Below are 24,001 nucleotides of genomic sequence, written 5' to 3'. Positions count from 1 at the left end.
TTAAAGCAATATCACACAGTAAACGTTAACCAAAATAACCTCAGAAATATTTTAGTTATTTCTTTCTAATAACATAATATTATTACGATTTTTTAGAGCAAACCTGAAAGAGGATTACAACTGCACCATAACTTTTTTTTTTTTTCTTTTAATTTACTACATTCTTGTGTGAATTGCCTTGGACAAATTAGTCTGACAAATAAATAAATAACAACACTCCGTAACAACTTGCAGTGTTATGTGTCCGTCTATGAATATATATATATATATATATATATATATATATATATATATATATATATATATATATATATATATATATTACTTTTTGTAAACCATACATGACTGTATAGGTCGGAATGTATTATCGTAAAAGCAAGAATTTTTCTTAAACGCCTTAGCCTCAGAAAAACATAAACGTTACTAATTCTACTCTGAATTGGTATATATTTAACATTGTCCTTTTACACAAAATATTTTAGTTTAACAAATCCTAAAATGCTTTTTATTTTAAGTGTAAAACGCTTAAGGCTAAACAGGATACATGTGCGTTGTTCTCTGGACTTAGGAGGCTACCATACTTTGCAGTACATAACTGAAAAACGTAATACCGATCCACAAAAAGGGAGACAAAACCGAACCAGGTAACTACAGACCAATAAGCCTGACTTCTATTATATGTAAACTTATGGAAACTATAATAAGATCTAAAATGAAAAATTACCTATATGGTAACAATATCCTGGGAGACAATCAGCATGGTTTTAGGAAAGCAGATCGTGTCTAACTAACCTGCTTGATTTTTTTGAGGATGCAACATCGACAATGGATAATTGCAAAGCATACGACATGGTTTACTTAGATTTCCAGAAAGCTTTTGACAAAGCCCCGCATAAAAGATTAATTATCAAACTGAATGCAGTAGAGTTTCAAGGAAATGCATGCACATGGATTAGGGAGTGGTTAACATGTAGAAAACAGAAAGTACTGATTAGAGGAGAAACCTCAAAATGGAGTGAGGTAACCAGTGGTGTACCACATGGTTATCAGTAATAATAATCATTATTATTATTATTTATTTCTTAGCAGGCGCCCTTATCCAGGGCGATTTACAGTCGTAAACAAATACATTTCAAGAATCACAGTGCAAGTAATAATTAAGAGCAAGATAAATACAATGATGAATACAATGACTTTGGTTCAAGCAAGTACAAGTGTGACAAAATACAGTTCAATAATACAGCAGATATAATTAAATACAAAATAGTTACATCAGGATATAATTAAATACAAAATACTACAGATTAAACACTTGGCAGATTATAGTACTCTGAAGTACAGGATTAAATGCAGTAAAATAGGGGGCAGATAAGAGCAAGTAAAGCGTATTTAAAGAAGGGTGATATGTGTCCCAGGGGAAAAACAGAGGAGTTCTACAGGTGCTTTCTGAAGAGGTGAGTCTTGAGGAGGCGCCGGAATGTGGTCAGGGACTGGGCAGTCCTGACATCTGTAGGAAGCTCATTCCACCACTGCGGGGCGAGGGTGGAGAAGGAGCGGGCTCTGGAGGCAGGGGAGCGGAGGTAGAGCCAGTTTTCTAGTGCAGGCGGAGCGGAGAGGTCGAGTGGGGGTGTAGGGAGAGATGAGGGTCTGGAGGTAGCTGGGTGCAGTCTGGTCAAGGCATCTGTAGGCTAGTACAAGAGTCTTGAACTGGATGCGAGCGGTGATCGGGAGCTAGTGGAGTGAGCGGTGTAGTGGAGTTGCATGGGAGTATTAGGTCCCAGTATTAGGTCCTCTGCTATTCCTAATCTACAGTAATGACTTAGATTCTGGTATAGTAAGCAAACTTGTTACATTTGCAGACAACATAAAATTGGAGGAGTGGCAAACACTGCTGCAGCAGCAAAGGTCATTCAAAATGATCTAGGTCAACATTCAGAACTGGGCAGACACATGGCAAATGACATTTAATAGAGAAAAGTGTAAAGTATTGCATGCAGGCAATAAAAATGTGCATTATAAATATCATATGGGAGATACTGAAATTGAAGAAGGAATCTATGAAAAAGACCTAGGGGTTTATGTTGACTCAGAAATGTCTTCATCTAGACAATGTGGGGAAGCTATAAAAAAGGCCAACAAGATTCTTGGATATATTGTGAGAAGTGTTGAATTTAAATCAAGGGAAGTAATGTTAAAACTTTACAATGCATTAGTAAGACCTCACCTAGAATATTGTGTTCAGTTCTGGTCACCTCGTTACAAAAAGGATATTGCTGCTCTAGAAAGAGTGCAAAGGAGAGCAACCAGAATTATCCCGGGTTTAAAATAATTGAATCTATTCTTATGAAAAGCATATCATTGGATAGAATCGATTTCATGTTTTTTCTGTCTATACTTTTACACGATTTATAAATATCAAGTACGGATATATGAATAATGTTCCACGATTAAAATGTGTAGGCTATCATTTTATTTTTTATTTTTTAACAAAGGATAATCGTGTGAAGAACTATCATTATACCCCCCACACCCGGTTCCACCGTTTGTGTCCCGAGACAGAAACTCGGGCGTGAATCGGGTGATTGAATTTGACAAAAACATTTTAATATTTCCCCTCAGACAATTTGCATCACACTAATACAGTAACTGTTACTTATCAATAAACCCATTGTATAATATAATAAACATTATTTGTGTATTTATTACATTCTCTCATGATTTACAGTTTAATCAGATTAATTTCAATATTGTGCCTCAGACAATTTGGATAGCACTATCGTCTGTCACAGTTAACTCGCTTTATATATGGAATATGTGAATATTATGTTAAATTAGCTACACATAGTACCAGTTATAAACTACATGGTTACAATAATTATTATGAAAGAAAAACAAAACATTTAAACGCAAACTAACAATTCATAAAACAGGCCACTTAATGTTTCCTCTATTCAATAAATATTCATGATAACAATAAACATATACATTTTATATACATATATATTTTATAGATACAATGAGTAAGAAACAAAACTTACCAAAGTATTAAGAGCGTCTCAAATCAGCCTTTCAAAAGACGTTTCTCTGGAACTGAGGGATTTTTATTTTTATTTTTTAACGTTTCTTAAGAGGAGACAGCATGAGATCAGAATTCTGCGTTGGGCTATCGTCGGCGTTTGGTTAGTTTGCCGACGCTAACCAACACCGACTGATTCGACTTAAAGCCAATGTTGGGCCAACGTTATGATGTTTACTGGGAAGTAGATGAAAAACAGCCTTCATTTTTTGTCCTAGTCAGAAACAGTCAACTTACTAATTAGTTAATCGTCCCTGTTTTGCGATTTTTTCGCCTTTTTTTAAGTACAGTACTCCGCCGTGGTCTTGGCAAGGTAATAGCAGAGTAGGCCTAATTTATTAGGTTGTGTTCGTGCCATTCAAAAATAAAGTAAACAATCTTATGGATTATTTGATTAATCATTCTGATTAAGTGTTTATCATGTTCAAGTAGTACTAATAGCTGCTCTATTTTTAAAATTAAAGTTCATTTTGAAATTGTAATTGTTCATTTGTATAAGTTCTGCATATGCTATAGAGTAGGGTGTAAAAATAGCTGAGTTTTGCTTGTCTGTTTCTTGTCCAACTCATAAATACATCATACAAATAGGAAAGCACTATTTTTACTGTACCAATGATGAATTTAAAATAATTTGATTTATAAGCTGCATGTTAAAGTACTATACTTTGTCTCCCTCTAGAGGCAACTGAATGTATTTTCACCAGAACAGAAGTCAAACTCAGTTTATGCATTTGTAATAACGTTTTGTTCTTTGATAATGTAACATTAAGGTTACAATACATACACATTTGTTGTGTTCCTGAAAGCATACTTACTGTCTAAAAGCTTCCTTACCCATCACCTTCCTGTCCTAAATGTCATCCAGTTGACCTGGTCTCACCCCCACAGTCACAGTTTGACTCAAGAAGTGATAGGGTACATAAATAATCCATAACTATACAACTATAATTTAGAAATTACAAAAGAAATTTAATAAATGTAATGGCACATATTTCGACTAGAAGTCTTTTTTGATGTGTACAAGATATTTGTCATTCAGGCTAGGACCAAATCAAAACTTTGACAACCTTCTAATCGCACTTAACAAAACTGTATTTAATACCGTTTTCTTTTTATGAGTAGAAGAAATAAGATACTTACCAAAAAAAAAGAAAACACTATTAAATACAACACATATAAATAAAACACTAAAGGGCCAATCCCAAAGGATCTAGGAATAAGAATACGAAGAATATGCTAAAAAGAAAGTGACTATGTAAAACAAAGAAATGTATTAAAAACAAATCTTAAAAAAGAGGATACAAAGAAAGAATTAGAGACGGAGTTAAGAAAAGTGGATCAACTAAAAAAGAGATGATCTACTAGATTATAAAAATAGAGATAAAAAGGTCAAAAGAGTCCCATTAGTAATGACTTACTCTAAACTTTTGCACAATATTTCTAAGATAGTTTGGAAACACTTGCGGATTCTACATAATTCAGAAAAATTGAAAAAAAGTATTTCATAAGGCCCCAGTTGTAGCTTTCAAAAGAGAAGCTAATTTAGGTGATATTTTAGTTCACAGTAAACATAAAAGAATAATTGACAAAAATAGGTTCTACGAATATTTGCATTAGTACATGTAAAGTGTGTAAATACATGGACAAAAGTAAAAATATAATTAAACTTAAGAACACCACATATCCACTAAAAACTAATACCTACTGTAAAAATAGCAATGTTGTTTATGGAATAGCCTGTGAAAAATGTGATGAAATAAAATATGTTGGAGAGACTGGAACAACTTTATATAAAATAATTCAGAACCACCTTTCATTAATTTAGAAATAAAAAAAAATGAACGAACCAGTAGTACAGAACTTCACCATTCAAGGATGTAAAGTTTGTAGTCTTAGAACAGCTAAAATTAGACAATGCAACATATAGAAGAATAAAAGAAAGTAAATGGACAAATAGACTGAACACAATTATGCCAGCGGGACTCAACAGAAAAGAATGAACTAATTAACTTCAATAAATATATAACATTTAAATAAATAAACAAAATTCATTCAAAAGTTGTGCATGCTGATGCGCTGGGGAGGCCAAATCAAGACTGATCCTCAGAGCCAGCATTGCATGATAATATAAATATCAGTTTATATAAAGTAATGTTAATTAGAATTAATACAGATTTAAAGATAGAAGTAAAAATGATGTCACAATATATAGAACACCATTACATCATGTAAGAATAAACCATGGGTTTGACTATAAACAATAACAAGTAGTTGTCATGCCGTCAAAAACCTATAAATACCTCCAATGTTTTGATTTAAACACAGGCTCCCTTGAGAAAGATATGTACAACATATCAAAACCTTGGGCAGCTGGCTCTTTGAGCTAATATATATATATATATATATATATATATATATATATATATATATATATATATATATATATATATATATATATACTGTATATAATGTGAAAGTCAGATAATGAAAGCACTGCATAACATGGCTTTCTATGGCATACAAAATAATTCTATTTGATAACAGAACTTTACTAGAAGTAGTTGCATTTAGTTCCATTCTAGAGTTCATTTCAGAGACATAAGGAAGTGAAAAGCCCCCCTCTTGTGCTGAAGCAGTTTGGTGGCTGCAGACTTCCTAAGAGAGGTTGTGAATCAAATTCTTGCTGTTATCTTGTGCTGTGCTAGAAATAGAGGCTGTGACCGATGCTCTTTGAAAAATGACAGCTGACTTCAAAACCTGCTTGAGCTGCCACCTTGATATCGTCCAGACCAACAAATAAGCAGGCTGGAGTTGTAATCCTGTACTTTACCAGATGGGGGAGGCAGAAGGAGCTACATTCAAGACAATTAAGATGTGGCTATCCTCCGAGTGGCTTCATCCACTGCTAAGACAGACTGGTGCTCCTTTACTTCAGCACTAAACTGAAGGATTCTCATGCGATTCACCATGTCTTCAGCTACAGCAAGGATTCTCTTAGCTCTTTTCATCTCACTTATTGAACTCACCTCGGCAGAAAAAGGTAGGCAAAGAATGTCCATACTTCTGCAAATTCTGACAAACTAACCAGAAGTCTAAATGCATGAGATAAAGGTTGAACTGGAATATACATGTATGATTTGAGAGGAGTGATATGTATCCTACAAAGTTTGGGGGGGGGGGGGGGGGACTTTAGAATGTTACAAAGGTGTTTGAATTTGACATGCATGGGAACAGTGTTTACATTTTCAAAGCTGAGCAAGGAGTGAGGCAGGAAGGTGCTTAGTTAACTAAATAAATGGCTATTTTATTGTGCCACTAAATAATTTAAAATAGATATTTGACTGGTTACCGCTAAGAAGTAAAATAGTTAAATGTGCATTGCTGTTTAAGATATAGGAGATATGTTACAAAATGTAAAATATATGCCTAAGAACTACAATATGCATGTCTGTGGTCTAGAAAAAATTAAATAGAATAAGTGCATCTGAAAGTATATTTCAATATTCTTTTTTCCCCCAAGTAATCCAAAATGATGAAAGCCAAATACTGATAAACATGCCTCCTTTAGGTTTACGGCAGGTGTTATCTGTTAGAGGGCATTGGATTTCTTTCTGTGCTTAAATGAAATCTTCAGGTTTATATTTAAACATATTGTTATGTGCTGCATTTGCTTAATCCATATTATATATCACATCATTTACTGTATAAATCACCCAGTACCTGAGAAAGATTTTGAGTTAATTTAATCAGTGTCTCCAAATATGACTGATCCCCAATACCTAATACAGATTATGTGGTTAGACTCATCTGCAGATGTGGAAGAATGATACTCTGTTGTAATTGTTTTTGAGAACAAAAGATGACAATGTTGAATTATTTTCAGAGGAATATAAGCTGTGACTTGTCCCAGTTTGGAAAATGAGTTCCATACACTTGCCAGTTAAGTAACTGAATAGCTCTGGAATATACTGTGCAATTTTTTATTAAAAACAGTTACTGTCAGTGTTTATGTTCAACTCCTATCTCTCAATCTCGATCTTCAATAGATACAGATATATTGTTGAGGTGAGGCAAGTACTTATTTGGGAAGCCTAAGCTTCTGCAAAGGAACATTTTCTGCACATCAGTTTTTCAGTGCTTTGGATTTAGATATCATACGGTTACATTCATCCCTGCAGTTAGATTTTTATCTGCCTGGATAAACACTACCATTTGCAATTTATGAATTCTCTCTAGTCATTTGCATTTTGTTTTTCTTTTGTTCCATGTAACAACAACAACAACAACATGGAATAATTTACTGAGGCCAAACATTTGGTGCCATTAATTACAATGCCATTATGTGTTACAGTGTAAATATACTATTTAGCTGTGTTGTGTAATAACAAACTTAGTAGTGTTTTTTTTTTTTGTTTTTTTTTTTATATATAATTTCCCTGTACACAGATGTTGTTTTGTAGTTACAATGAATATAGCGTAATTGTGGTCTTATATAAAAAAATGTCAAGTTTATATAGGACAGAATCCAAAAAGTACAGCACTGCTTTTTGATCAATTTTTCTATCACTTCCAAAGACACCTGCGTTCACAAAAATGAGTATTGTGATTGCTAACTATATTATTGCCAAGTGTGACTGAATTCTGACATATAATATGGAAAAATCTATTTTGAGTCAAAAATGAATGCTTGAAAGACAATCTAAATAATCAATAATTCATATTTAAGGCAATTCACCTTTTAGAAAAAATGATCCCACAAGTGAAAAAGAAATGTCAAGCCACACTTGCTAGGAGGTTGTACTGCTTTGTGACTCTTTGCCTTCGTGCTTGAGCACTCTGCAAATGCCAACCAACCGATTTATAATGGATTGTTGAAAACACAGAAGTTACTTGAATTATGGAAAGAAACTATAATAAACTATATAGAAGAGCAGAACAAAGTCAGAAGGAGGGACTCAATCTCTTACAAAGGGTCATAAAAGATAAGCTTGCAACATTGCGCAGAGCTGAGCGCCTACGGAAACGCTACAAAAAGAAGGAGCATGCGAGAGCTAACTTTTATAAAGACCCATTCAAATTTGTAAAGAAGTTATTCACCAGTGAGAAGAATGGCATACTAAAAGCATCTAAGTTTGAGCTGGAGAGATATTTGGAGGAAACACATACAGATTAAAAAAGGCAGGAGCCTATGTCAATTCCGTCAGACATCCCACCTATCAACCCACCAGAATACCAAATGGAGGACTGTGCACCTAAGTGGAAAGAAGTAGAGCAAGCTGTGAAAAAAGCAAGGGCTTCATCATCTCCAGGGCCTAATGGAGTTCCATACAGGGTGTACAAGAGTGCTTCAGGAGTTCTACGAATTCTGTGGAAATTGATGAAAGTGGCATGGGAAAAACAGGTTGTACCAAGAGCATGGCGCCGAGCAGGTGGAGTCTTTATACCTAAAGAAAAGCATCAGTCAGTTTCGTCCTATTTCCCTATTAAACGTAGAAGGCAAGATTTTCTTCAGCATTATTGCTCAGAGATTGTCAACTTACCTATTAAAGAACTGCTTCATTGACACTTCAATACAAAAAGTGGGCATTCCAGGTTTCCCAGGATGCTTAGAACACATCAATTCAATCAGCTAAAAAGGAGAGGAAGGAGCTCCATGTGACATTCCTGGATTTGGCTAATGCATATGGTTCAGTGCCACATGAACTTATTTGGGCAGCATTTGATTTTTTCAGTGTACCGATGACAATAACAAATTTAGTGAAAGCCTACTTTGGAGATTTGCAGTTTAGTTTTTCAACTTCAGAATTCAACATTACATGGCAATGCCTAGAGGTTGGAATAATGGCAGGATGCACCATTTCTCCACTGGCTTTTACCATGGCAATGGAAGCAATCATTAGGGCATCAAAATGGGTAGTAGGAGGAGAGCGCTTGGCTTCTGGAATGTGACTACCACCAATTCGAGCATACATGGATGACATAACAACCATGACTACAACAGTAGCCTGCACTAATCGGTTATTGTGCAAATTAACCAATAACATTGAATGGGCACGAATGCAATTCAAGCCCTAAATCAAGGAGCATCTCTATAATTAAAGGTAAAGTAGTAGATAAAACATTCTTCATTAATGGTGAGGCAATACCAACAGTGTCTGAGAAGCCAGTGAAGAGTCTTGGGAGATGGTACGACGGGGATCAAAAGGACACAGTTTGTGTGGGAGAAGTTAGACAACAAGCAGTAGAAGGGCTGAAGAGCATAGACAGCAGCACTCTACCAGGCAAACTAAAACTCTGGTGCTTTCAGTTTGGTCTACTGCCGAGGTTGCTGTGGCCACTGACTGTGTACGAGGTTTCTTTGACAACAGTAGAGAAGCTGGAAGCTTTAATCAGTTCATACATCAGGAAATGGTTGGGAGTTCCACGCTGCCTCAGCAGAGTGGGACTTTATGGTAAAGGAATACTGCAGCTACCAGTCTCCGCTCTAACCGAGGAGTTTAAGTGCGCCAAGGTCAGACTGGAAATGACATTAGTAGAGTCACGCGTCAAATGCGTAAGGGAGGCAGCACCTGTGTTGAAAACTGGAAGAAAGTGGGCGGCAAAGAAAGCTGTGGAAGATGCAAAGGCTGCCCTTCAAATTGGTGATATCATGGGGTAAGTTCAGCATTGAAGAGGGGGTCTTGGTCTCAGTTCAGCTCCTCCTACATGGCACACGGCAGCCCCAGCTCAAAGGAGGAAGCTGGTAGTCAACGAGGTGCAAAAGCAGGAGGAGAGGATGAGGTGTATAAAGGCCAAGCAGGGAGAATGGATGAGATGGGAGAGTGTGGAACAACGCAAGATTGGCTGGTAAGACCTATGGTCAATGGAACATAGCAGGATCAGTTTCCTCATCAGGTCAACCTATGATGTTCTCCCATCACCACAGAACCTACACCTCTGGGTAGGAGAGGATCCCTCATGTCCTTTGTGTTCATCACCTGCAACATTAAGGCACATTTTGACAGGATGTAAGGTGGCTCTTAGTCAAGGACGGTTTACTTGGCGCCGTGACCAGGTGCTGCGATGTTTGGCCTTAGCATTGGAAGACAAGCGTAACATGACCAATAAGTTGCCACCTGTTCCATCAAAACATTACACACAAAAGACAACATTCCTCTGCCCAGGAGAGCAACCACCAAAAAAAGGTGTTAAAACCAATCCTCGCCCAGGACAACTGGAAGCTGCTAACAAGTAAGTCACAGGTTTTATTTATTTGTATTTATTATAATAGGCAGTGCTTAATTTGTAAAGAAAGAGGTGCCGGGGCGCAAGCAATGACAATAATACCGTCCTTAAGAACTGCACATTCAAAATCTTAACGTACTAGTGTTAGATGTTTGCATTCATGTATTCTACATGCCCAGGACAACTGGAAGTTGCTAGAGACTGGAAAATCCTGGCAGATGTTGATCAACGGCTTACTTTTTCACCTGAGATTGACACCACTAACCTTCGACCAGATATTGTCTTGTGGTCAGGATCAGAGTCGTCGGATTCAGTGGCCAAGAGTTGCGTCACACAGTGAAGAACTTATCTGAAGCAGCAGAGAGGAGCAGCAACTGGCTGTGGTTGAGACGGAAAGATTCTGGCTGGGGATCTCAAGCACAATAGAAAGAAAGAAACGCCGATGTACAGGTAAGTAAGCTGGGCTGAGTTGAGTGGGGGATGGAGGGGGGTGATGCTGGGACGCCAGAATCACCGTCGAGCCCTCTTGAGGTGTCGTGGGCTAGTCGACAAAACACTGAGGATGGAAGGTGCCCACTTGAAGACCCCAGAGATGTACCCTACTTAGCTCAATCCAGACGGTTGTCATGCTGATGCGCCGGGGAGGCCGCACTGTGGTTGATCCCCGGAGCCAGCTTCGCAGCCGTTGTGTGTGCTGATGTGCCAGGGAGGCAAAATAAGCTTATCCCTGGAGCCAGCATTACACTTCAGCCATTAACACCAGGCAGAAGGATATCTACATCATCATATGGAAGGAAGCGCAAATGGATGGAGACACATATGGATCACATTAGTTTACTGTAAAGCTACGTCTTAGTTGGTGCTTATCTTGGTGAGAGCCGAGTTCAAATCAGCATGAAGTTTTAACATCTACTCTCGTGTAATGGAAATCATTAATAATGAAGTAACTTCTCATTTCCTGTTTTCCGACCATTTATGTTTCCAATGAGGGTGACATTTTGTACTGAAGCTACACCTTTAGATATTGGGCTCTTTGCACTGACAGAGCTGTATTTTATAACCCTTAATATTAATTATTTACAATGGAAATGAGAACCAGCACAGTAGTTGCCACAGAAGATGCCAGCTGCTGAACGTTTTTATAGCTTGTAAAACTTGTTTCAAAAGGAACACTTAAAGAATTAGCAAATTGGTGTTTAACAAAGAAACAAAGTCCAATGCAAAATGGAAATAGTCCTGTGACTGGTGCTGAAAACTAAGACAATCTGTTATAGACATTGTTATCTCTGATCTTGGGCACTTGTGTTGCATCTGTGATGAGCTTAGGATGGTGATCTGTGAGATAATAAAGAAGGCAGCAAAACCGTATAGACCTATAATGGAGTGTTTACAGCTGCCACGTTACCACAGTCTTTATGTCTGACTTCAAGATGCTTTTGCTTTTGAATATTTGTTGAATGAGATCACATATAACAACGACACTGGAGATTGAATAGCAGCTGCTTGGTGTGTAACTCTGTTTAAACACTTGTTGGCAGCAAAACTGTAATCTCATTGTAAGTAGAATACCAGGATAGGACTGTTAAAGAGTACATAACACAAACAGGAATTAGACTTAGTGATTGGAAATATGTGGGAATGATCCTTATTTAATCTTCTCTGTCCATCCAATGAGACTAGACATTAACAAACCCAAACAGTGATCCTCACATTAGCAACTACAAATCTGCTCCAGGCCACAGTGCAATGCGAAAAACTGAATTCCTCAAACCTGTAATACTATAGTTCTTCACAATTCCCTATAATAAAACTCATTGAGGGCTATTTTAATGATCTAAACAGTGGCAGGTCTTAATATCACAGCTTACCACATGCAATAACAATTCAAGATCAAGAATAAAATGACAAGCCACTCCGACAAAGTAATGCAATATGTAATTGAGATCAAATATATAATTCTGTGCAAATTACCCCATATTATAGGGGTGGGCTTTCAGTCATTAGTTGTGCTATTAACTATTGTTTTTGTTCCTTTTTCGCTCAGTTGAATGTTAAATAAATATCCCATTACAGCTGTGACACAGTGATGTTGCATGAGAATTATAAATATAGGTTATTGTCTATATTTGTATTAGGGCAAGCATTTAGGTTAAATCTATACATTTTTTTTTAGTTACCCTCCAACAGGCATGTGGGAAGCCATGTGAGAATGTGACTGACCTGTGCTAAGTCTGACCTAATTGGAGGGGAACTGAAAGGTCATGTGAGAATGTGGCCAGGTTAGATTAGATCATTGGAAAGGTATCAGCCTAGTAAAGACCTCATGTAAAAGTGGTTACGAACACATAACTAACAAGTTTTATAGTAGGAGGAACTAGTAGCAACATGAATAAAAATATGTTTGGCCCATTTGTGTCCTGTTTAACTTAAACACTTTTACATTAGACCTTTGCTCGGCTGATCCTTTTTTGCATATAACTTGGCCACAGTAAATTTTACATTGTGTTTTTAAATACTGTGTATTTACACAGTAGTTAATTCGTAAATACATGTGTACTTACACATAATTACAGTTTTATTATGCATAGTTATGATGTACTTAATGTGTACATCTTTTTGCACGATATATGTAAATATACAATTGTATGAGAAAAGGGTTAGGGCTAGGGTTCAGGGTTAGGGTTAGGTTTAAAGTTAGGGTTTACACATTAAGAACACTAACTATGCACAATAACATTGTTATTATGTGTAAGAACACATGTATTTACTAAGTAACTATTATGTAAATACACTCAATTAGAGACAATTAATGTAAAGTGTTACCTTGGCGACTTTATATCACATCTTTATATGGCTGGTCCCTTTATTCTAATAAAGTTTTTTGGACAGTTTTTTTTTTCTTCCAGTGGGATTTGAACTCATGAATCCATATGTGTCAAACATCCCATAAATCTGTCACAGAAGTTTTTATCCTTTAATCTGACTTGGCGGGAGTAACTACCATGACTCCCAATAAGTGGAATGTCTAAATTCCTAGTTAGTTCAACCTGGGACTCACAGGAGATTTGCATGTTGCATGTGCTTTGCAATGAATCTCCGGCTGATGTGTTACTGACATCAGCATAAGACACATACTTGCCTCTTGCTCTTTAGTTGAAGGGTAAGATGTTCGCCTTTGAACCGTATGGTTTGCACTCGGTCATGAGCTACACTATAGTAGCTTTAGCTTGTTGTTACTCTGGACCCAAGTACATGCCTGAATGTAAGACTTGTTCATAGAAAGTTGTGCCAGTCTCCAGTAAACTGAACTACTGGTAGTTATATATATAATTAGGGCTTCTGATTTTCTGTGTTTTACCCAAATTTCTACTGTCCTTCAATAATTAAATTGATATCGTTAAGCCATTTGAGTATCTCAATCACAACTGAGAAACGTTTTAATAGTAAAATTGATTTAATTTATGATTTTTTTTTTCTGTGAAACAACTAAATGGGCTTTTAAATCAGTCAAGCCTTAATTTTTCATTTACAAGCAGAATATACAAACAAGATCGCAACATGTTAATAAGCGCCTAATCTTTATTAAAGCTATAATGAAAAATTAAGTATTTCATGCTGGACACACTTTATTACAATCATTATGCATAACTGTATATACATTAATAAAGAAGAATCACTTCTGCTTTGAAATGAAAAAGTAAGACTTACGATTTAAAAGCCAATTTAGTTCTTTCACAGAAAAAAAAAACTGTAAATGGAATCAGTTTTACTATTAACACGTTTCTCAGTTGTGATTTAGATACACAAACTGCTTAACATTTTATTTAACCAGCTCACAAGTTTCTGAAGGCAGTAAGGATTTTAGACCCACAACATGTCTGGATAAATACCTCCTGTTAGAGTTTATTCCAGGGTTTGATGCTTACTGTAAATCAGAAATGGAGGGATATCATATATGCAAAAGAAAAAGGTAGTGGAATTTCTTTGACCGAATTTTGGAGAAATGCAGAACTATTTCCCAATTTAGCAAGAAAGGCTAAAATATGTCAGTTGTTACCAATTCTGTGGATGCTGAAAGTGTTTCTTCATATGGACATGGATTTTTTTTCTCTTTCATGCAAATATAAGTAACACCAAGTTATTGGCTTCTTATGAACAACCTATTTTTTATATTATATTTAGGGCTTCTGTTTTTCGGGTTTTATTAATTTTATTTTTAGGTGCTTATTTTGAGCTATTTTCGAGTTTTATGTAAATCGTTTTTTTTTCGGGGCTTTTGTTTTTGATATACTGTATGAAATTAGTGTTTTCGGTTACTTTTCAAAATGCTTGAGCGTTTTTTTTTTCTGTCAAAATATGTATAGTAGTAACTCGACAGTACTTGCACACTTAAGTTGTACCTTCTTTCCTTTGCTGTCTTCCACAATGAAATCCCTATGGTCATGGACACATTCTTCTGGGGTTTTTGTGTGTAGGAATTTTTGTACATTTCGACACAATTCTATTTTAAATCCTCTGTATTTTAACTGTAATACAGCTTGAAATCCCGCTAACAAACCTCCATTCCCGATTGTAATCTCGTTTTAAATCTCGCAAGCGGAGTCTCCAATAGAAATGTAGGAATGTGCTGTCACTAAGTAGTTGGGCGGGTTTAAAGTATTGAGAACTAATCAATGATAGATACAAGTTAGGAAGGTGGGACATTACCCAGCAGCATTGGGAAATGTATTTATTATTATTTTTGTAGTAGGCTTTATTTTTTAATGGTTAAAGGGTAAAGTCAACGTGAATTGATTAACCATTTACAGTTTTTTCAGTGTTTATTGGCTATCCACCGATTTAATTTTTTTGTACCGGGGGTGTTTTGTCGGGTTTTATCGGTTAAAACCGAAAATCACAATCCCTAATTATATTCAAAGAACAAAACAAAACCACTAAAAACAAAACAAAGAAAAAATAAATAAACACAGCTTCCATATGTTGCAGAATCTATCAAATGCCCAGATTCCAAGAAATGATTATACAGCCAGCGCCACTTTATCAGGAAGCCTCGGGAGAAATAAAAGTATCCAGAATAAGCGGTTGTCCCAATTAAATGAAAGGCATTTGAGATGACCTTAGACACACTTTTTTTTTTCTAAATGAAATGAAAAATAATAAAATCACATCACATTATGATTACACACTGTACATCATTTAAAATACTAGTCAATTAATCACTGATTTTTTTTATTTCTACTTGAAATGAAAAAGAATGAAATCACAGCATATCACAAGGCGCAGCACCTGCCATGTTGACACGACAACTTTTTTTGCAATCCCGATTATCAGTATCCAACTGTAATATCTATACTGTTCAGGGATCGGTGCCAGAAACGGTAAATCTATTAAAAAATATCTTCTCTTCTGTTGACCAAATATATACTGGTAAATTAAAACCTATAAATAACATATTTAAATTTATGAGTTCTCTGAAATAATATTGAAAAAAACGTCAGTTTAAAATCCTGTTATACATATTCTCAGGGATGTAAGGGTTAAATAAATGTCAATAGCCATATACGGTGTTCTGTTTAATCTGCTAATACGTACTTTGTAGTAATGGGATAAGACATTCGATTGGCTAAAGTAATATAATGATATTGTTCAATGATTGCTCATTACGTGGTTTACTGTGGAGGCTATATCGACATATTGAGTCTGTATAACTAAATTACAGGTTTAAAAAAATGCAGGGCCCTAATTATGGTTAATTCGTGAGTATGTTTCCATGAAAAAAAAAAAAATCTGTAAGGATCAGGCTACTTAATGTACCATATTTAAAAAATGCAAGATGGGATTATTTAAACAGTAAAGCCTCAGTTGGCTTTTCTTCCTGTTTTAGTGGTATACATCAGATCAGACACAGTATTGTAGTTATGTTGTAATAGTATTGATTTTAGAGAGGGACTGAAGTTAGAGTAGAATCACTCTACTGTGTCTTTAAGGAGTCATTGCTGTATTACATTTTTTTCCCAATGATTTCTTTTGTTTTCTGAAGATGATTTGCATTTTGCCTTGACATCCAATATGGTATGAATTCTTTCATTGGGGCTCTTTATTCTATTCTAAAATGAATTTGTAGACATTATGCTTTTTGCATGTCTTAAAACTAACTGGAACACATTTCCATTGTGAGCGTCCACATTGTATAGGCCATAATGGGGTAATCATAATTTGTACACATATCCACAATTTATTGACAGATGGTGAATACATAATGATCTTGCTATGCTACAGGGCTGATGAAGACTGTGAAAGGATTTAAATTACATTCTTTTATATATTTGGCTTCTGGGAAAAATGTTTTTGGTTCACTACTGCAAAGCTCAAAAAGACGCTTTGCACTTCCTCCCTCAGATTTAAAGAGCTGTGTCTGTACAAATTGAAAACTGGCAGCATATAAACTGTACGCCATGTCTGTTGGTACCAACAATAACAACCAGGAGACAGATTTTTCTGTTCAGTCTGTCTGCAATGCCTTCCTCTAAATCTACAAAAACATGAACTGCCAAATGACATATTCATTTTGTGGCATGTTGGTAGTCATGTGGGTGCAATATGTACAGTATATTCACTGTCTTAATGAATGCAAGACACAATGTCTGCACAATTTGAGTCTCATATTAAACATACTTGTAGCTGGAGAGCAGATGTGTTGTTGTGGTGTGTGTTTACTCTTCCATATGGTCCTTCCTTCCTTTAATAAGACAGCTAACTCTGCTTATTCTGGACACCTCGTTTGTTTGGTTTGGTTGTTGAATTGATATTTTCTGAAACTCTTGTTTCCTTGTTTCTGCCATCTTCCCATGACCTTTGTTGAAAAATATCTAGCGAGGATCCTCATACAATAATAACATAAAAGAATAGATATGTATGTCAGGAAGAGATACATCCAACGGGCCACTTCCCTATCAACCACTGCACTGAACTCAATTAGAGGTGCAATTGGCTACATTTTGTCTTCTGCATTGCATTGTACTTCATTGTATAAAAGTATATGCAATGTATTAGTCTCTTGACAATGTTAAAGCTTTATCTAAAGACTAAATGTAAAATACACTCAGAAACAATTGCTGTATTAGTGGCAACCATTGGAGGGAGCCGAGGCATTGCTAATGACAACATATATATATATATATATATATATATATATATATATATATATATATATATATATATATATATATATATATATATATATTAATGAAACAGTTTCACTTAATGTCTATAGTGCCAAGAGAAAACACAACTACTCAAAACATATTGACTTCTAACATTTCTAACAGACCATGTTTGGATTTGCTTTGTTTGTTTTTAGTTATGGACTGGATGAAATTAAGTTTATCATTTTTAACAAGTGGATTTTATGTTTAGTTATCATTTAATCATTCTATTTGAGGATTAAAGATAAGTAGTTTTTAATTATCTTACAAACATATCAAAAATAGCATGCCAGTTTCAATTGCATTGTGAAAAACATCCCCAAATATAATGATAATCTTAATAAAAATGAAGACCAGTTTTAAACATTACTGTACATGTGTGGTAAAATGTTGTTTACATCTTAAAAGTGAATCTCAAGTGCTATTGTAAAAGGATGTTGATGGGGGTTCCATGAATGAACTTTCAAAGGCTGTTGATGGTGAGCTATCTGGAGATGAACTATCCAGAGACTGAGCCCCAGATTTATTATATAGGGGAAACGAATGTTAACCAATAAAACGCGGCTGTATTTGGCAATGTTTGAAGCTGCTGTGTCTCACTGGAGTTCTCTGTTCTTTCCTTTATCTCCAGGTCTAGGCAGTTTTCCAGAGTAGCCCGATTAGAATGTGCCACTAAATCTGAGTTATAGGCTTTTCCTGCAAATATTGTAATCTGATTAAACAAAACAATCAAACAGCAGCTTAAGTTATCAAAAAAAAACCTTATTCTAATCCCCTGCATTTGAAATACAATTGTTATTTGCAATCAAAGCTTTCATCGGTGTGAAGTCTGACATGCACAGAAACTAATAGCATAAATTGTAGCTTGAAATGTACTAACTGATTCCAGATTGGAGTTTCCATTGTTATTACGTGCATAAACTACACTGTATGATGCTAAAAAAAACATTCGATAATATACAAACCCCAAACATAATCTATAGCTTTGATTCTTATTAGTTTCCACTGCACAGAATCAATGTTTTAATGTAGAGCTGCAATATTTTATTTAAATGTAATTAACAATGTAATTACACAGTAACTACACGGTAACAGTGGCATTTGAATCTATATAATATTGACATTGTAATGATTACTTGATGTGTATTTAGTAATTCAATTGGAATGTAAGTTACATTTTTTTGTAATTTATGGTCTCTCTCTAATGGCATGATTTTAAAGGCTTACATGAATGATTGCCATTTTGTGTCCTAGTTTTGAGAATTATATTGTAAATGTTATTCATATGTACATCACCCCTTAGCTACAGTAAATAGAAAGATGAAAACAATGTCATGGGCAAGCGCTCTGATTGGTTGTTAGTGACCACATGACTGTGCAGTAATTTGTGCACTACTGCAAGGTTGTAATTTTGTTTTGCCTCATTGCATTCTTAAAGGTCAAAGTGTTTTTGAATCGACAGCATTTAAAAGTGAATTTCATCGCTATTATAGGTGATAAAGAACTACAGGCAACTTAGATATTCAGCATTTTCATAATTATACATAAGTCTAACACAGTCAGAAAGTAAATGGAATATATACATTTTAAATGTTAACAATTTGCTGTTAATAATTTCCTTGGACGATTTTTTTTTTTAGTATATTTTTTTATCTCAAAATCTCGATCTGGTCTGCCTTTGAGCGCCTCGGCCTATATTACCGAATGCAGACAATTAGCAGCTCTAAGAGAGTGATTGTGTTGGACCTTAACAACAGAGAGATTGCGTATGAAAAAACTAACCAAAATAGTAACGACTAGGTTCAGATTTTGGTCTGTTTAGGAAGTATTCAAGTAGACATCAGTGTGTATTACAATGCAGTAAACAGTTTTGTTTGTGTTGATTAGGAGTTACACCTAGCAATATTATTCAGCTCTGAGTTGAAACGATGGGCAGAGACTGGATGACTGGTGGTGAGAATAAACAGTCTTGGAATTTAAAATGCGAAAGTGCAAAGAATCATTATTGTAGAGAAAGTCATTTCAACATGTAGTTAAGCAGTTTTATTCTTACAGAAAATCAATACATTCAAGCTGCAGTATTCATATAAATAAGTTTATATCACAAGCATGGGTACAGTATATCTAGAATGGGATACATTGTTTTATTCCACTTTAGTGTAATAACAAGTGTGATAACATAAGTAGAATAACATGCTTACAGGGAATAGTTTCGAATGTGTCTTTGCTTACATTCCAATCCAGTGGTGTGCTGCTGAAATTCAGTACGGAGCTGCACAGTACAGTACAAACAATACTGCCACGGATACATGTTTTATACAGCTTTTTTACAACTTTAAAATGTCTGAAATAATTTCAGATTTCTATTGCTTTGATTTGGACCCCGAATTCCATGAGCACGAATTCAGTCAAGAAATGCCAGTTACTGATCTGCCTGCATCTGACTTATCTGAACAGCCTGTAGCCCCTTCATTAAGACCGGTGTAGTGTTAGAAAGTGGTACATCATCAGAATGTGGTACGCATACCAAAACTTGACCCGTGTAATGTCAGAAAGTGGTATGTTGTCACATTGAAAGTGGTACGCTGTCAGATTTTAGTACAGATGCAGTCAATTGCAATCTGATGGGTGTTTTCCTATTGTCAACCAGAGGTATATTTACCATTAATTATGCATTATTTTTTTGCAAACTTAAACTGGAAACAGACAATCAATTTTTCTAAAAAGAAAAAAAACAATTCACGACGAACAAGACAAAACGAGAAGTCCACCACAAAGTTGCACAAGTAAAAAAATGTACAAGACCCAATGTCTTGCTTGATGGTGGAAAAATATGATAAATTACATTAAAAACGATGTAAAAGACTGGAAAATATGATGAATTCAATTTAAAAAGATGCAAAAGACCAAAAACAGCATAACGTACCAGATTTGAATGGGCACTTCCATGCTTTCTTAGCGGAAGTTGTTTAGGCATGCGCGAGCAAGTGCAGTGCACTGCATACCACATTTTAGCATGTACCTGAAAATAACACTACACCGGTAATAGTAGGAAAAAACAGAGGCTGCATATTGACAGACTGAGCTTAAGGTTCGATATAAGAAGTCGGTTGTGAAGACACCATAAACAGGGTTCGAAATGAATCCGTCGAAGCATAGTCTGTTGAAAATTAAAGTAAATATCCACCAGATAAAATAAGCCCTAACTTAATGGATTAAAAAAATTATAAATGTTGTTGCTATTTATTTTAAAAATATACTGGGACATCCTCCTGTGGTGAATAAAAACCATGTACCACCAACGATCATTCATTCATATATACAAAAATAAATAAACAATTATTTCAGTGCCGCATTGGCACATTATGCTACGATACAGTACTTTACATATACTGCACACACTTTACCGAAATAAATCATTTTTAAATTTACATAAAACATTTTACAGTGTATGCGTGGCTGCAAGTAAAACACAAAGCCTACCTGATACTTTTGTTTTCGGTTGGTATGAGTTAGACTTTCTTTGCAAAAGCAATTAAAGAATTTACATTTTTGTAGAGCACATCTTGTGTTTCGAACCACTGGAGTCTATCAGTATTTCTGAACGCTTGTCATCCTTTTCCAACCGATCGATCGCAGTTAGTGTAAACTCTGTAGAGCATGAGATTGTATGCCCTCTTTTAACCATATACTTAATTTTAGCAATTTAGTAGGCTACTTAGAATTTGTCTTCTTCAGTATTGCTATTAGCGAGGGACTACTGTAATTTGCAGGAAAAGTCATTTCAATATATTCTGTGCAATTTGACTGGTACATTCTCAGTAAATTATTATAATTGTCTCGTTCCTGCTCCTGCTGTACTCTTTATTGTGGCATGTTGAAGCTTTGCCAGTGACTGGCTCTTTGGGCTTCACAAAATTATGGAAGGCCATCTGGGTCAAAAACACGTTATTTAGTACATGTTTCAAATATTTAGTACACGTATTGATTTGGAATAGTATGTGTTCTAAATAAATGTAAATGAACTATGCATTTTCTATGTCATTTTGTAAATTCTATGTCATTTTACAGTAGTACCTCTGTATGGGGCTGGTCATTTAACAGGCATGCTGCGTAATTACAAGAGTAGCCAATTACCTTCAGATAACATCTTTTTAATTTCAGACATGAAACACACTTTTTAAAAAAATCAAGAATAAGGAAAATCGCAAATCATGGTGGTGAGAGATTTTCTCTACGGTGCAAATACAGATTTGCCGAGTGCTGCCGACTTCTTGAGACAGACAATGTTGACCATGACACGGTTCAGTTTGTATTAACAATATACGTAATTGTTTTTATATTTTTTAATTATATTTCAGTTTCAAATGTGGATATTACTGATTTTCTTGTTGACATTCTTTAATGGATATGAAATAATTGTTTACTTCATGAATCAGTGTTTGAAAAAAAATATTCAGAGCCAAAATTATACAATCTTTTCCAGCCTCCTGAAAGGAAAAAGAAAGTCTGATTCAAAACACATTATGGCTCATTTTGTAAAATATAAATGTCTGTGTTTATGTGAGACTAAGATAAAATGGCAGAATTTTGACAGTTCATTGAAAAAGAGGCAAAATTCTGCTTATGTACAATACTGTATGTTGATTCCAGGTGGGTAAAATTGAAACACTTAGACATGTTTTCTTTAATAAATTCACGTTCCATTCTTTACACCACCAAAGGTTATTATAACATACAAATGTGTCAGTGTGGCAATGTGCCCCGTCCCTGTGTGCATATTATGTGTTGTATGTTGCGTGCGTGTGTTAATGTTGGTGTATAGATTGGTACACGGGATATAAACGGGTCTGTGTTTCACGTGTGATTTAAAAAGGTAGATTTGTATTTAGGCACGAGGAGGGCACAAATCACTTCACGTGCTGGTTAAATGTAATAATATGTGAGCACGGGGTTGCACAGAATTAATTCACGTGCTGGGATTCAAGTGAATAATTAATTAGTAATTGAATCCCAGCACAACAGTATATATAGATGCACGTTTCTTTCACTCGAGGTTGGATGTTCGGTGAGTGGAGAACGGGATTGGAGACTGAGGTATTTGTGGAAAGTAATAATAGTTAAATCTGCTCACCGTGTTTTGTTCGTCTGTCTGTGCACTGTTTAGTTCGTTTTGTTTGTCTATTTATTTTGGTCTCAAGTGCCGTGCCCTGTGTTTTGTCTGTTCCAACCTTTTATTTTCTGTTCTGTTTATTAAATCAAACCACACCTCTCTGTCTGTTTATTTCCTGCTTCTGGTCTGACGCCACCCACTCCGGCCGTCTTTGTGACACGTGGTGTCCTGCGTGGGATCTACAGCGCCGCCAGGACTCAGGCCAGAGCAGGAACCGCATTTTTGGATTAAAAAAAAAAAGAGGAAAAAAAAAAATGGCAGAAGACGCCATCAAAGTGCGGGACTGGATCCTGGAAAATGCTGGGCTGGAGGCCCAGTCTATACCAGTAGCCGTCCGGTTCCTGCGGTTGATGGACAGAGAGCGATGGGAGGCGTATGCAAGGGAACACACTCTAAGCACCTGGGAGGAAGGTGTGGAGTTGGTCCTCAGCTACCTGGAGGCAGTTATAAGTGGAACAGCAGCCCAGGTAGCAGGTCCACCAGCAGAGGAAGAATGCCTGCTGTCCCCGTCTCCACCAGCAGAGGAAGAATGCCTGCTGGTTTTGCCTCCACAGCCCAAGCGGGAGGAGCCAGAGCGTCCACAGCCCGAGCGGGAGGAGCCTGAGCGTCCACAGCCCAAGCGGGAGGAGCCTGAGCGTCCACAGCCCAAGCGGGAGGAGCCTGAGCGTCCACAGCCCAAGCGGGAGGAGCCTGAGCGTCCACAGCCCAAGCGGGAGGAGCCTGAACGTCCTACGCCTGAGTGGGGGGAGCCCGAGCGTCCTACGCCTGAGTGGGGGGAGCCCGAGCGTCCACAGCCCAAGAGGGGGGAGTCGGTGCGTCCACAGCCCAAAAGGGAGGAGTCGGTGCGTCCACAGCCCAAAAGGGAGGAGTCGATGCGTCCACAGCCCAAAAGGGAGGAGTCGGTGCGTCCACAGCCCGAAGAGAGGGAAGTCGGGGCTTCCACAGCCCTAGGACCCAAGCTGCCAGCAGAGGGAGAATACCTGCTGGTTCCATCTACACCAGCAGAGGAAGCATGCCTGTTGGTTCACCTGCTGCTGCCATCCCGAGAGCTAAAGGGGGAGGAGCCATCGCTGCCGTCCCAAGAGCCAGAAGGGGAGGAATTACAGGCTCAACCCCCTGAATTTTTCTGGGGGGGAGAAAGGCAGGATGCTGGTGTCCCCCAGCAGCCTCTATTTATGCTGCTGAAGGGAGCACGGCGCACACCAGCCCAGCCGCCACAGCAGAGGGAGCCAGCACCGCCACAGCCTCCCTCTGAGTGGCCAGCATCAGCCCCATGGCCTCTGCCTCCACCGCAAGGAGCAGAGCAGCAGGAGCTGCCTCTGC

The 24,001-nt window shown here is 36.7% G+C and overlaps 1 protein-coding gene across 1 annotated transcript in view; it reads left to right on the top strand.

The window, feature by feature from the left end:
- Nucleotides 1-6,000: 6,000 nt before the first annotated feature.
- LOC117402185 (fibronectin type III domain-containing protein 1-like) overlaps nucleotides 6,001-24,001 on the top strand; it is a 62,879-nt gene continuing 44,878 nt past the window's right edge. The window contains exon 1 of the mRNA XM_034003089.3: nucleotides 6,001-6,116. Within this exon, the coding sequence (XP_033858980.3) occupies nucleotides 6,032-6,116 (85 nt within the window). The 5' untranslated portion in view covers nucleotides 6,001-6,031. The remainder of the gene's footprint in view (nucleotides 6,117-24,001) is intronic.

This window comes from Acipenser ruthenus, chromosome 5 (genome assembly GCF_902713425.1).
Source record: "Acipenser ruthenus chromosome 5, fAciRut3.2 maternal haplotype, whole genome shotgun sequence".
NCBI lineage: Eukaryota > Metazoa > Chordata > Actinopteri > Acipenseriformes > Acipenseridae > Acipenser > Acipenser ruthenus.
This window is presented reverse-complemented; position numbering and strand designations above follow the sequence as displayed.